Below are 14,408 nucleotides of genomic sequence, written 5' to 3' on the forward strand. Positions count from 1 at the left end.
CACTAAGGTCAGCAGGTCGCTCACGAGAGCCTTCCAATAGTTGCAGATAGATATTGTCTGGAGCAATACAGAATTTCATGCTTGGAAAATCCCTTAGACATGTTTCTGTCAGAGTTCATTTTTTTAGATATCAGCTGGCTGCATGCCATTTCTATAAGCATTTTCCCACACTGTCAAGGCACTTGTTCATATTGAAGTATGACCCTGAAAATTGCTTTTTGTTGGTTAATAAGATCTACATGAGCAAAAATGTGGCAAAATTTGGGGGATAAAATGGAAATATGTGTCATATTCCTTTGGTTTGTCCAAGTTACATTAAGAAGGTTGAAGATTACTACTGTGATTCCTAACAGAATGTAGTAGTACCCAGTGAGTCAGCTGAGCATCTTAGTAGCCTTCAAATTTTTAAAACCTGAAATTGCAGACTTGTATTCTGAACGTGTATTTTAAAAGTGTGTCAATAGAAAATATGCACCCACTCTATATTGCAAATATTTCTGACATCGTTGTTTAAGCCTATTTTATCCCAATCTAGCATGCAATTGGCATCGCATCTAAACTGCACCCACAAGATTTCTTGACATTTACTAAAGCTGTATCTTTCTAACGGACCTTATTCAACGATGAAATCCTTTTCGAAACAGAGAAGGTGATGACGGGGTTAACAACAAGAAACCTCAACACTTGCAGTCTTGTGCCAGGGGTTTTCTCGGTCCATGCTCCTCTGTGGGATTTCAGCGCAACCAAGCGACTGCGCGGTTTTTACTAAGGAGAATCGGGCTGCTTTTTAGATTTATTTAATCGCAAACAGCAACATTTTTTTTTATTTTTCATTTATGTATCCTTGTGTACAGTGGTATATAAAAAAAGCGCTTCAAATACTCTGGAACCACACGCGTTCCTACATACAAATAACAATTCCAAAAATGAAAATAAAACTACTGGATGCAAATGATAAAACTGGTCGCCTGCGCAATATTTAACATTTGTTTCATTTATTTCCATGGCTAGAAATTGGAGTTACTTTTTAATATTTGCTCTTTTGAATTATTCATATAATTTTTTATATAATTCCGAATAATTAGCAGAAGAAAATGTTAAATCAACGGGGCATTGCACCTACAATGGGTATTTCTGGCAATGGGGGGTGTAAAGATGATATTTTAGATTATCTTTTTTAGATTAACATTGTTAATGTCTCCCTGTAATGCCTATTGTCACGGTCCAACCTGAGGACACAGGAGCGCGTAACTTCACTGTATCTGGAATACAGAAAACAGATCTCGCTGCTGCTTTGTGGGGATCACAACGGGTGCAGGTGGAAGGTGAAAGCTTCGTTTTTCATGTGAATCGGGAGTATCTTTTTAGTAATGACGGGGTTGTGGAGCTGGGGTGCGTTTGGCAGGTTTATACTGCTTCCTTTGCTTGCGCCATGCACCCTGATGCTAGTTTGTGCGCCAGAGTCTCTCTCTCATCCACAGCCATGTCAGATTTTAAAAAGGATTGGGCACACCGTGAGAGTTGGAGCCGTGCACCTGCAGCCCCGTGGCTACCGTAAAAACGACGCCGGGGTTGAGGATTTCACAGGGGATGTAGATACAGAAGGACTGACGCGCAGTGCAGAGGAGGAAGAGTTTGAAATAAGCACGAAAAGTGGAAATGAGTACGTTCCGAGGAGTAATAGGACTAAAAGCTCGATAAACAACCAGCACATGGGCGCAAAAAGTAAATTTGGAAAGAAAACTGTGGAAACGGAAACGAGTTTGTTTTTACCCAGAGAATCTATTCTGCTGGCCACAGACATACTCAACCGCATGGCAGGTCTTTTACCTTACAACTTATCTCTGGAGGTGGTGATGGCCGTTGAAGCGCGACTTGGGGAGTTGCCTGCATTTTCGTTTTCCTCCTCGCCTTCAACAGTCTATTCGGATCCCCTGTCTTTTCTGCAAAGTGTCTGCAACACTGTGGTTGTTCAAGGAGTATCTGCTATCTTAGCTTTTCCACAAAACAGGGACGAGCTATTAGAGTTGGAATTCATATCTTCTGCCCTTCAAATACCTGTAATCAGTATTGTTCAAAACATGTTCAAACGACAAAGTAAGGTAAGCAAATGTTGGTTCTTATGTGCTGTATACATTGGTTCTCATGTACTGCATTTTCTTAGTGTTTCGTATTAATGTGCTGATGTATTAATGTGTGAGGGCACGAAGTCCAGAACTTCGCAGGAACTCCAGCGCTTCTTTTGTTGCGGCTTTAAAACTAATTAGGGATAAGGGAAATTGTAGAGACTTTTTTGCGAAAATAATATTCAGTCGTAAACAGAATGATACCTAGAAGTGCACATTTAACCACCAATGTGGAATTTTTGAGGAGAACACGAACCAAGAGTGTTTTTCTTTTGTGTTTCCCCAAGCTCATTTTCCACCTACAGGCCTACCACAGTTTATGTATTTCGTTAATTATATATGGCTAAAGTACACGATACCTGACATGGTTTAGCAATATCATAATGAAATCAATATGAGCTCATCAGTAATGTTAGTAAGATGATGGATCGGTTTGTTGACCGCAATGAGTTGATACTGTATCGTAAATACGTATGCCCTTTCGTGTTGTCGTGTTGTCCTATAAATGATCAATTTTGTCAATGTGTCAATGTTTTTTCTATGCTCAGCGTGTGTACAGCACTTATGGACTTCTCTGGGAATATCAGGAAACATACACGACTAAGAATTATGCATACTGCTGTTTGCCATTCTCCCCCTTTTTAAAGTCATACAAACGTTTTCATTCTGAATTCAGTCAACAGGTGTGTTTATAAGTGGCTTTCATTTCGGCAGTGCAGTTAGCGCTAATGAGCGTTAATTTCACATAGCTCAACACGTCAACATTATGCATGTGTTGTACGCAACCACATGGCTGCGTTACCTAAACTGATCTGTCGTATAGCAACCTGCTGCCCTTGCTCTCCCCCTCCCTCTCCCAGCCATAACCATAATCATTGGCTGTAAACTATAGCAGGGATCAATATGATATGCGGCACCTTAAACGTGTGTGAAAAGACATGAGGATATATAACTAGTGGCTTTGTGCGCGCGCTGCGCGTGTGCGTGCATGTTTGTGTATCGGGAGTGAGCGGCTACTCGGTCGTAATGAAAATGCGTGTCTCTGTATGCCCCTAAACGACAGTTGTTAATATTGTATGTGTGTCACGCGTCCACTTGCACAAATCAACAAATGCTATCATTCCACTCACAAATTAATATCAGTGTATCAATGTATCTCGGAATGATTATATGAAAAAAGCATGGAATTAGTAAAACGCAAAGATTGTAATCTAAATTAAAATTATGTTTTTAATGCAAACTATGCGGATCAGTGTTTTGATTATGCAGCATTTTGTATACTTTTATCTGTCCAGACTCTTAAAGGGGAACACCCTATACTTGTTTTTTCCCCTATGCACATCGACACTATCCAATATTGCACAGGGAGACTGTCAAACAAACACCGAGTAACTGGAAATGGTCTTTACTGTTTTGCTGCAGTGGAGAATATGCTCATTTTAGAATAAAGTTCTTGTTTTAGAGAAAAGTTCCAATGTGACTTCTCGTTGTTTCAGCTAATGGCCCAGAAAATACATCATTACTGTGATGAAGTATCTTAGGTAGTTAAAAGCCTTCCTGACTAAATAGGACTACTCTTTGGAACAAAATACATGCTAAGTGTGTGTGTGTGTGTTGTTCTTAATACATTAAGATAGATTAACTCTGGGAATGCTAAACCTTTATTTGTCTTGAAGTCCAAGACAAAACTGGATGTATGCTGCATTTTCTTGGCAAGCGTTCACAGCACATCAGCCACATAATAGATATGCCTTCATTATATACTGCACATATTATGTTAATACAAACTATGAAACATTGAATAACAATGCAGCTGCCACTTAACATGGATTGGAACTTCTGTTCCATCAGAAGTTTACTATTTCCAACATTTCAGCATTAGTGTGTATACCATGTTTCATTCATTCGATAGACAGTTATTCAAAAATGTGCAAATTTTGCACCCTTGTATCTTCGTTTTTATTTACTGAATCATCTGACATCAAACTAGCAAAAGTTAGACATAGAGTTTTGCCTTTTTCGCATAATAGGCTAGTAGAGGTAGTAGATTTTAAAACTATATAGCACCAGTAGGTACCAGCATGTCCTGATAGACATGAAATGGTTTTTAGCTACAAAACACGCTAACTATACTGGCTGATACGATGGAAGAATTGAAGGCATTGACATGACAGCAACAGTTCCCTCATATAGTAACCGCATCACTTTGCCAGAGTTGACCCAGACCCATTACACAGTGACAGTGAGTTACTTTGCTGGCACACAGGAGGAAATGAAACACATACTGACACAAGTAACTTTTAGCTTTTCAGGTAAATGTTTTTGTTCCGTAAGCAGATTTTTTTGAAGTTGGTGATTCCCAGAAGAACCTCACACAAAAGTGGTATCTAGCCAGCTAATTAATCATGCAAGTAAGTGCATAGCTAGCTAAATTAAAACAGCAGGTTAAATTAGGTAGCTGGCGTCAAAATTAAGTTTGCACAAGTAATGTTAAGGTAGCTAGATTACTAATTAGCTAGCTAACAGTAACAAGGGCTATAGCTAAAATAAGCTAGCAAGCTAATATGAACAATGTTTCAGGTATCTAATTAACTGTATTTTCTAAGGATAAGAGTCCACCATTAATAATAACTTAACAAGACCAGTGGGGCACTGTCTCCCTTGGCTTAGCGTAGCCAAAGCTTGTCTTCATCATATATCTATAAGCTACTAGTAGCTTGCCACACCAAGTCTCTGGGAAATGCAGGGCCTGCATACATTAAAGACGAATGTAAAAATTGGCTCAAAATGAAAAGAAATATCTAGATTGGAGGGCAGATCCATAAAACCACCAGAGTTGATAGTTTAATAGTTTTTTCCCCTTTATGTAACCCTATTTTCATCACCAGTTGTACATTACACTTGTCTCACTGCAAAAATCTCAACATTTGCACAGGATCCCTAATGTAAGCTGAATGCAGTCCTTCAATACAGTTGCATGCAGCTAATGGCTGTTTCCATACTATAAGACACAGAGCACCACAAAAAGTGGGCTCTCAATGGAGGATGGGCGCTACTACACTGAAATCATCTGAGCAACTCACAGGCATCTGACAAACTGCAGGGTGAATGAGAGCAGTGGGATGATGAATCCCTGGACGACCTACCCCTCCCAGCCATTGTTGGTTAATTTTTTAACCCAGGCCATAGGGCTCAGCCTGCACTCAGAGTAAACAACTTGTCAAATGAGCCATTAGGGACCTGCCAAGTCAGAGGCTGTTAACATGAATCTCACATATGGTCTACAGGTGTGGGCTGTTTGCTGTGAATGTTTTCTTGCATCAGTGAACCACTGAGATAGCAAAAAGTAAGGCGAGGGGAGGAGATGAGAGGTTTCAAAGGATGCTTTAAAAGAAAATATTATTTAAAAAGAAAATGCTACCCATGTACTGCTCTTCACATTCATCTGATCTAGTATCCACCATGTTTTCATATCTGCTGATTTATTTAGCTGCTTAGCTGATTGCATGTTTTTTTATGATAAGGAGGAAAGAAGTCCCTCTTTAATATTTTTATTTAAGTGCACGCCATCTTGCCAATAAAGTCAATTACTTACGGTGATTGATTTTGCCCATGGTGCTATCAGAGGGAAATGCAGTGAAGAGAAGCTAGACTGAACGTCTGGTCTTCCCTCGACAGCCCATCTTCCCACCCTCCCTTCAGACTCTGTGCTGAGGAATGTCTGAGTAAATCAATTTGCTGTTGGGGAACAGGTGAATTATCTCCTGGAGATCAGCTTTCATCCTGGGGATGAAGTCCATTTCCTAGCTGCATCCCAGATCATTTCTTTCACAAGACCTAACAACTGTTCTCAATAATTTTATAGCCAAGAAACTTTCTCTTAGAGTATCTGTATGGCTATTTGAGAGAAAGTTTGAATCCTCAGCGACCTGCCCAGTGCTGAGTAGTTTGAAGTACAGCAGATCAGCGCAGCTACTGTATAGAGGCAGGTGTCAAAGGTGCAAGTTAAGAACTGTCCTACCTTTTTTTTTTTAACTCTCGCCAACTCAACTTTGATTAGAACAAAGCTTCTTGTTACAAATAATAAAATTACATTTCCAATAGAATTATTTTGTACAGTGTGTCTGTGTTTATATTCCAGGACTATCATTTGTTATTAGACAGTTTTGACAATTTTGTGAAATAAATTGTGTTACATAAAATGTAACTATCATCAACTATACTTTTCATGTTTAAGGTAAATTAATTTACTCTGAGATGAGTTTATACCGGACACATACCTTTCAAAATAAGCATAAAATTTTGAAATTAAGCAGTCTAATGTATAATGTATGTTAAGATGTGCTTTGTTTTTAAAAAGCATTTTAAAATCCTTAGCATAAAAGATTTGGCACCCAGCACCATTTCCTGGTCAGACGATAGGAGCTGTTTGTCCTCAAAAACATCTATTGTGTGAGTGAGTGTAGATTTTAATGAATACTTTTGAGTAAATTTACTATTTATTGGGCGTCAATATCAACTGAATAACTCAATCATTTAACTTACTGCATGCTTTGTTGGATTTGAATGAAAGTGGTGTTCTCTGTCAAACAGAAACAATCTGTTTGTGCTGTGGGTCAATGGTAATTCTTTGTAGAAAAGAAACGGGAGATAAAAAGGAATGTTATTTGTTAACTTGAATGTTTCTGGGATTTTTGCCATCTTTGTGAGTTTGTCAGAAGCATTTATGGTCTATCCGTTTGACATTTGCTAAAGTGGTTTTCAATTTTTACTGGTTTTTCCATAGATGCAATGAAATAATTGGAGGGTATGTCCCTACATATGGACTAGAAATAATAAATTCCACCATTGGCAAGATAAATTTGCAATTGCTTCATATATAGAGTGACTGACTTAGGTACTATTTGCATCTAGGTAGCAGGAGTTAATTAGTTAGATATCTAGATTTGTAAGCTTTGTTTGTAAGATTTGTTAGCTAGCTGCCTAATGATAGTCCACACACTAATATGAAAATAACTAAAAATAACTTTTGAGAATAGGAAAACAACTTTTACATTAATAAACATTGCAACAATATAAATATGTTAATATAAATATAAATATATATATGTTTTTATAAAAATATTTTTTTTCTAATTGGTTAGTAATTGTAGCGCCCTTTAGTATTGAGAACATCAATGGACAGGAACAAAAAATTTGAGCTTCAGTTCCGAACAAACTGATAGGTCAAAAAAAAAATCCTTTCCATTCCTAATAGAATATGATTCACAGAGAAATAAGTTCTCTTGTAATGCTGATTTCTTGTCAGATGGGATCTTTTCAAGCAGAAAATGAAGGAAACACAAGATACTGAACCCATTCATTGCAAAGGGGACTTCCATGGCAGTTCATCTCCATTGATGTTAATATGGAATAAAAAATAATATGTGCACCATCATCAGATGCCATCCACTTCTGTCTAAGATACAAAATACACTGTAATGTGTCCTTGTTTATTAAAAACATGAGCCAATATGGTGTTGTGTTTTAATGCTACTCAGAATGTAATGGAGATGTGAAATAGATCAAAGTACCATAAAAACAATATTCTCACAACCTTCATTTTGGCTCTCCTCAACCTCCACCTCACACTATCTTACCTTGATACATATCTCAGTTTGATCCTTGCATAATACAGTGAATACAAACCATAGTCTATTATTTTCTGTGCTTCTGCTGCACTCAATCTTGCATTTGATGGCCTGTGTCTTTTCAGGGGCACCATTGAATAATTCACAAGCACTCATTCAATCAAGTGATTTATTGAAGGAGCATATGCATGTTAAGTTCAGAATTTCTTAATTGCCACTCTACTATTGTATTTTGTGCCAGCCAGAAACCGAGTAATTTTTTAAAACTGTCATGCTTTGATTTGTGGAGTCTAGTTTTGTAGTTAGTTATTGCTGTCAAGTGTGCTTTCCCTCAAGTTATGTTAACTTCAGTTTGCTACATTTTTAGTATTGTAGCGAATCATAGAATCGTTACACTGATTCTAAACTTTCAGAAGCTGGTTAGTAAATGATGGCCTGGTTATATAACATTTATATTTATTAATGTTTTTTGGAATTAAACCATTTTGATAACATATCAGTGGGATAAATATTTGTCTTTTGGTTTCAGCATTTAGTAAATTCTGAATTTAGTCCACAAACAGATTGTCGTGTTATCTGGATTCATAGCTCAGCTGCAGACTTGATCACTGGAGATTTGTCATTTGTTAAAGAGAACACAAGTCCTGCTCTCCTTTGACGTTTTGAAAGTAATCCCTGAAAAGCTTTCACTTAATCAGTATAGATTAGCCTGCTTTTTTCTTGTCACTTAAAAAGAGCTGGCCACTGGGGAAATTAAACAGCCTTGCTAAGTGTTTCACTTGAGAACTTGCTCCTCCAAGAGAGGAGATGGGGAATCAGGACAGGAATTATGAAGCTTATCCATGGGACATTCCATATAATGCTCAAATTAATATTGATCACTGTGACCATCAGTGAGACCTCTGAACATGTTTATATGTAGGTCTTGTTTGTTCTTCATTTTTTCCCAAATTATTAGGAAATTATGTAGGAAAGATGACTAATTCAGCACATAGCCAGGGAGGCAGAAACTTGGGCAGGATTCATTTTTGTACTTACATGGATCAACTGCCCATGAAATGAAATACTGTTTCCAAATTGGCTCAAAAAACCCTTGAAGCTTATGTTGTGGAGTTCAGTAGTTTGAGCAAGTATATGAAGATATACCAAAGAACGTGACATCCCCCAGGCTCATCGTCGGGGGAGGGGAGATGACAACCAGGAACATTGTCCCAGTCCTTGAGACAAGGTGAAGGGCACAGGGGGAAGCGCTATGGCAGGCTCAAACAGAAGACAGTTTTTCTAATGATTTATCATACTGACACATTCAGTCACAGTCTACATTTATGTCTATGGCAATTTCTTGTGAGCATTAAAGCACATTGTACTGAATTGTTTGACTGAAATTCTCCCATTTTTGTTGTGAAAAATGGTGTGATCAATTCAAGGCCAGTCAGATGTCCACATGAACAAAGCGCCCACATATACCCATTTCCTTTGATGATGCTGAAACTGCCAAATGCCAAACTGTGGATGTAAAAAGTCAGGTGCCCAAAAATGAAAGGATAAAATGCAAAGAGAGAAATGACAGTGCAAGGGAAGCAATGGCCAAATTTTGCCAAGAGAAATGAAGCAGTGGTCGAAGGAGCACATATAGGCAACATAGTTGAGAGAGAGTAAGGTGAGAAGGTAGGCAAGCAGGCAGGCTAGTTTAGTTAGTAAAGCAAACACACTGCACAGATCTTGTCCATGCCCATCCATCTCCACCTCATAACTATATCAGCCACGATTGAAGGTTTTATACAAATTCTATTAGCTAGGCTAACTTTTGTCTGTTGGCAGGGATAGAACTTGGGGCACTAGCCAGCTAATAGACTGAAATTTCTACAGCCTGGTAAAAATTTTACTTGCCCAGGATGTTTATTGTAATATGTAAGCTCAACAAGCCATAACAACACTTTTTTTCTTTGAATTTGTGTAAAATCAATACATTTAAGTCACTCAGATTCACAGAAATTATTTTAGAAACTTTCATTACCTCATACTCTTTTTGCGATCTCACTTCCAGCAAAGCTAGCGAGCTTTCTGTTGTTATTTGCAACAGCACCGGCTTACTTGTATTTTACTTGTGAACCATTTCAATTTTTGGCTTTGTTCTATGTTGATACAATGTCATGTTTGACTGCCATTTGTAGAACACCTTAATAAATGTGAATTGTGGTCTGTAAATTTAACCCACCTTATGGTGTAGTTGTTTTATGTTTTCATTGGTTTTCATAAACATGTTTCCATTGAGCCATGTTTGTCTCTTACATCACTCATTTCTTTATTAAATGTATTTGCATTTGATATGTTTTTCTCACTTTCAAAAAATTGAAATTAGCAGAGTTTAGACAACACACCTTTTTGTTATTCTCACTCATACAAACATTAAAGATTCAAGATTGATCTTCTTTGTTGATATGGTTAAAAATGGAAATTTGCCTTTGGCTTACAACAGCTCACCTCCACAAGATGAATAAATAAATTAAATTAAATTAAATACCAAACACAGCAGACATTATGAAACATCACAACTGAATACAATGAATTATTATGGGGTTACAGAGGAAGGGTTATTTACAGTAAATGCACAGAGGCAGGGTAAGGGTAGTGGGTTTATCAGCTGGTGAGAGAAGTAGAAACATTGAAGTACACATGATTATGTGTGTAAGAAAATTCACAAGAAAAAATGTGTTGAATTAAAGAGATGATAAATTGTATTGTATGACATGATAAATTGTGCAGATTTTCATGGGTTGAAGGGATTTGACTAAACTGAGAAAAATATTACCAGATTTATGAATTAATAATTCTATTTGTAGGTGTAGTGATAAGGTGTATCACTTTAACTAAAGGTTGCCAGTTTGATTGCCAAGTGGGACACTGTTACTGTACCCTTGAGCAGGGATGTGTATTTGAAATACATATTTGAAATACGAAATTTAACTACTTTTGTGTATTTTGTAATTTGTACTTGATGGAAATGGCAAAATATTGATGTAGAGAGGTATTTTTGAATTTTCTTATGATTCATAGACATGATTTACTAAAGGACACATCTATCTATTCACAGCCAATTGAGGGAGAAGAGGGATGGTTTTTATGACCTAGCCTAAACAACTAGCAGTCAATAAGCAGCTTATCATATTATGTGTGTAAAAATATCCAGGTTTTGGTCAACCGGAAAAATTACAGATTGTTAGAGATTGTTCACTAATGTATATTTATTGAAAATTGGTGTTCTCTATTTAAAGGACAGGCCATATTTTAAAACTGCATTTTATCTTACACCATTTCAAGCTCAGAACCCTCCAGTTTTTCAACATTTTGCACAGTGTTGAATATTGCAGTTTGGACATGCCACACATTGTACATTGTGGCAATGCACTCTCCATCTGCACTGTGAGAGTGTAAAAATGGCAGATTTATTTGTGTCACCTTTTGACTGTGCTGGACATTTACATTGTGATAATGGAAATTGTTCAAGCAAGTGCAAGCTGGAAAACTATTAGTACAAATATACAAATGAAAGTGTTTTGAGCATCAAAGGAAAGTATTATTTTTGAGAATCAAAGGAAGGAATTATTTTTTCACCATTTAAACTTTTTGCTTCATGGCATATAAACCCGCCCATCCAAAGCTGATTACCAAAAGAATCAGTTTCCTGGCAAAAATGTATAATTTGTTAACTTTCATGGCTCTTACTTTGTATCGTGCTGATGTAAACCTTTTAACATGTACATGTTTACCCCAAAGTACTCGTTAAGCCTTTTTAATGGAAGACTTTTTCACTTGTGCCTGTGGGACTGGGTCACCTACTAGCTAGCATAAAATAAATCAAAATAATTATCCTACTTATGCAGCACTGTGTGTGTCTGTAAACATTCATATGTAGGTGCTACACAAACAGCGACATATCTTGTACTGGGCCTGTATATTGTGGTTAATTAGATATTTTTTCATTTGCATAGAATGTGCACTCTCTTTCTGATCCCACAGGACAAGTTTGTTTGATTAGATATGGACCACAGGAGAGTCTAGTTTAGATTAAATGATTGATGTCATATTAAGTTGTTTTCCAAGCAATGCTAATTGTTTGCTACAGAGCCATTTTTCTCCATGACCCCTTGTCATTCTTTTCCAACAGAATCCACTGCATTTCCAGATGACCATGCAGAATCCTCCAACGCCTCAAGTGAACATACTTTTCTCTCTTCTGTCCATGAATAATTGGTATGATGTCAGCGTTTTGTTGTGCGCAGAACGGAACATCTCAGAATTTGTCTTTCTGCTGCGTAATAACTCCAGATTTCACCTTGGACCCATTGTTAACATCTCTATAAACAGCAGCTCAAAAAGTGACGTTCAGTCTTCTCTGCAAGGTTACCTGGAGTCCTTAAAGGATTCTACATCAACTGTTGTAACTTTTGGATGTAACATAAGGGACATTAGAAAGATATTCAGTGCTTTAACAAAGCTTGGGCTGATGCTGCCGGAATACCACTGGATTTTGGGAGATTCACAGAACGTTGAAGAACTGAGGATAGATGGACTGCCTATGGGTATTTTGGCACATGGGAAGATGTCAGAACCAGCTTTGGATCATTACGTCCAGGATGCACTGGAGCTGGTGGCCAGGGCAGTGGGGACAGCAGCATACATAACCCCAGAACTTGCACTGCTTTCAAGCACCACAAACTGTATGGTTATGGAGGACAGGACCCTGACCTCAGGAAAATATCTGTCCAGGTAATCTATTTCCTTCAGTCTTGTAAATCTCTCTCTCTCTCTCTCTCTCTCTCTCTCTCTCTCTCTCTATGTATATCTGACCTTACACTTAGTTTCCTGCTAACAGCCCACTCCTGCACAAAACAATGGGACAAAAAGTATCATAGTGGTGTATCAACCTTGTAATTAGACAGGTTCCTTAGGCAGTTAAAATAAAATGACCATTTGATAAATACTGCATTTTATCATTTTTGATAGCCCCACACAATTGTCAGCAGCATTTTGGATATTTACTTTCTTTGAATATGATATTGTATTCTTTCTGAGGTCCGAGGGCACAGACAGCAGATGAAATGCATCAATGACACACACCCCATGGAACTGACTCCCATAACACGTGCTTTATTGTCACAAGTGCTACAACACATATATAAATAGACTGAAGTAATGTTCCCCTATATAATATATGCTAAAAGAAAAAAAAAATCACGCCTTACAGGGCAGTTCCAGTAAGTGTAACTGGGTGTCCTTTGCATCGCACAGACATCAATACTGAAGTGTAACATTTTGTGCTCTGTGGTCTAGACCACTCAGCCAGTTGTCCAGACTAGTATTTCATAGAAGTAATGACAGGGTGGCAATATGGCATATTGGTGAAGAGCAGGACTCATAACCGAAAGGTTGCTGGTTTGATTCCCCACTGCTATACCCTTGGACATGTAACTTAACCCACAATTCCCTCAATAAATATCCAGCTGTCTAAATGAGTACCATGTAAAAACTGTAACCCAAGTTGCTCTGGGTAACAGCATCTTCTAAATGACAGTAATGTAGTATCTAGCTGGTGGAACATAAAATGTTATGCAGAAATATTAAAAAGGCACATCTTGGTTCCAGAAGTGCTTTCATTTCTCAGAAGTGTCAGTTCAGATTCCATAATCAAAGTTGTCTTGAAGTTTGGTTCTATAATGAAGACAAAGGGCTTAAATACAACTTTAGAACAGCAGAGAATATGTATTGGCCAGCAATTGTCTTTGGATAGATAGTGCAGTACCTTACACTTATCTCTGTATGTTTGAATTTGCACCGTACTCCTGGGAAAAAAAGATTTACATTGGCTTCAAGATGGTGTCACTTGGCTTCCCCTAGATTTACACATCAAATCTTTTTGTATTCTTTTGTATCAGCAATTCCTTAAAAGGTGAGGTCCAGAAACTCTTGTACACAACCGTCAATGTACTCCAATTGATGACCAGGCTCTCAGACAAGAGTGTGGTTTTCTAATCACGCCTAGCAGTAATGATCAACTACATGACAATTTGTCATATATTGTTACAGGAATGTGCAGTTTATGAAAACCCTCTAAACCTGATCAGCCATACATCAAAGAAAACCATGGGGTGTAAAGCCAATAAAGTGAAGAATGAGCAATTTGCATATTTGGCATCCATGCTCTTTGTTTGAACTCTCTGTTGCCATTGCACCACATACTCAAGCAATGCATTTGCATTCTAATACCCAACATTCAGTGCATCAGCTGTGGTGAGTTGCAGGAGGAGAGACCACTGGATTAATAGCTGCTTTAATTTAATTTAATACAGTGTATAATGGAATTAAATTTCTCCACCATATGTGATATTATACATTGCAGAGTTTTATTTACTTGCCACAGCATTTAGTAAATATAACACTGCTGTTCTAGGCACTGCACCATACCATCTGGATCAGGCTGAAATTTCAAAACCAAGAACATCTTTTTTCAACATGTGCATAGAAGTATTATTCATTTTAATCTCACACACAAAATGCAGAATGTTTGTACACCTGATTTATCAGTTTATGTAATACTGTTGATAAATCAAGTATCCAAGATTCTGCCATATCTGCGTGAGTGTTTGATGTA

The 14,408-nt window shown here is 37.6% G+C and overlaps 1 protein-coding gene across 1 annotated transcript in view; it reads left to right on the forward strand.

Annotated features, from left to right (window-relative positions):
• Positions 1 to 1,370: 1,370 nt before the first annotated feature.
• Positions 1,371 to 14,408, forward strand: part of grin3a (glutamate receptor, ionotropic, N-methyl-D-aspartate 3A) — a 31,252-nt gene continuing 18,214 nt past the window's right edge. Inside the window, exons 1-2 of the mRNA XM_036528721.1 lie at positions 1,371 to 2,102; positions 11,925 to 12,526. Coding sequence (XP_036384614.1) covers positions 1,371 to 2,102; positions 11,925 to 12,526 — 1,334 coding nt within the window. The remainder of the gene's footprint in view (positions 2,103 to 11,924; positions 12,527 to 14,408) is intronic.

Source organism: Megalops cyprinoides, chromosome 5, assembly GCF_013368585.1.
Source record: "Megalops cyprinoides isolate fMegCyp1 chromosome 5, fMegCyp1.pri, whole genome shotgun sequence".
In the NCBI taxonomy this organism is placed as follows: domain Eukaryota; kingdom Metazoa; phylum Chordata; class Actinopteri; order Elopiformes; family Megalopidae; genus Megalops; species Megalops cyprinoides.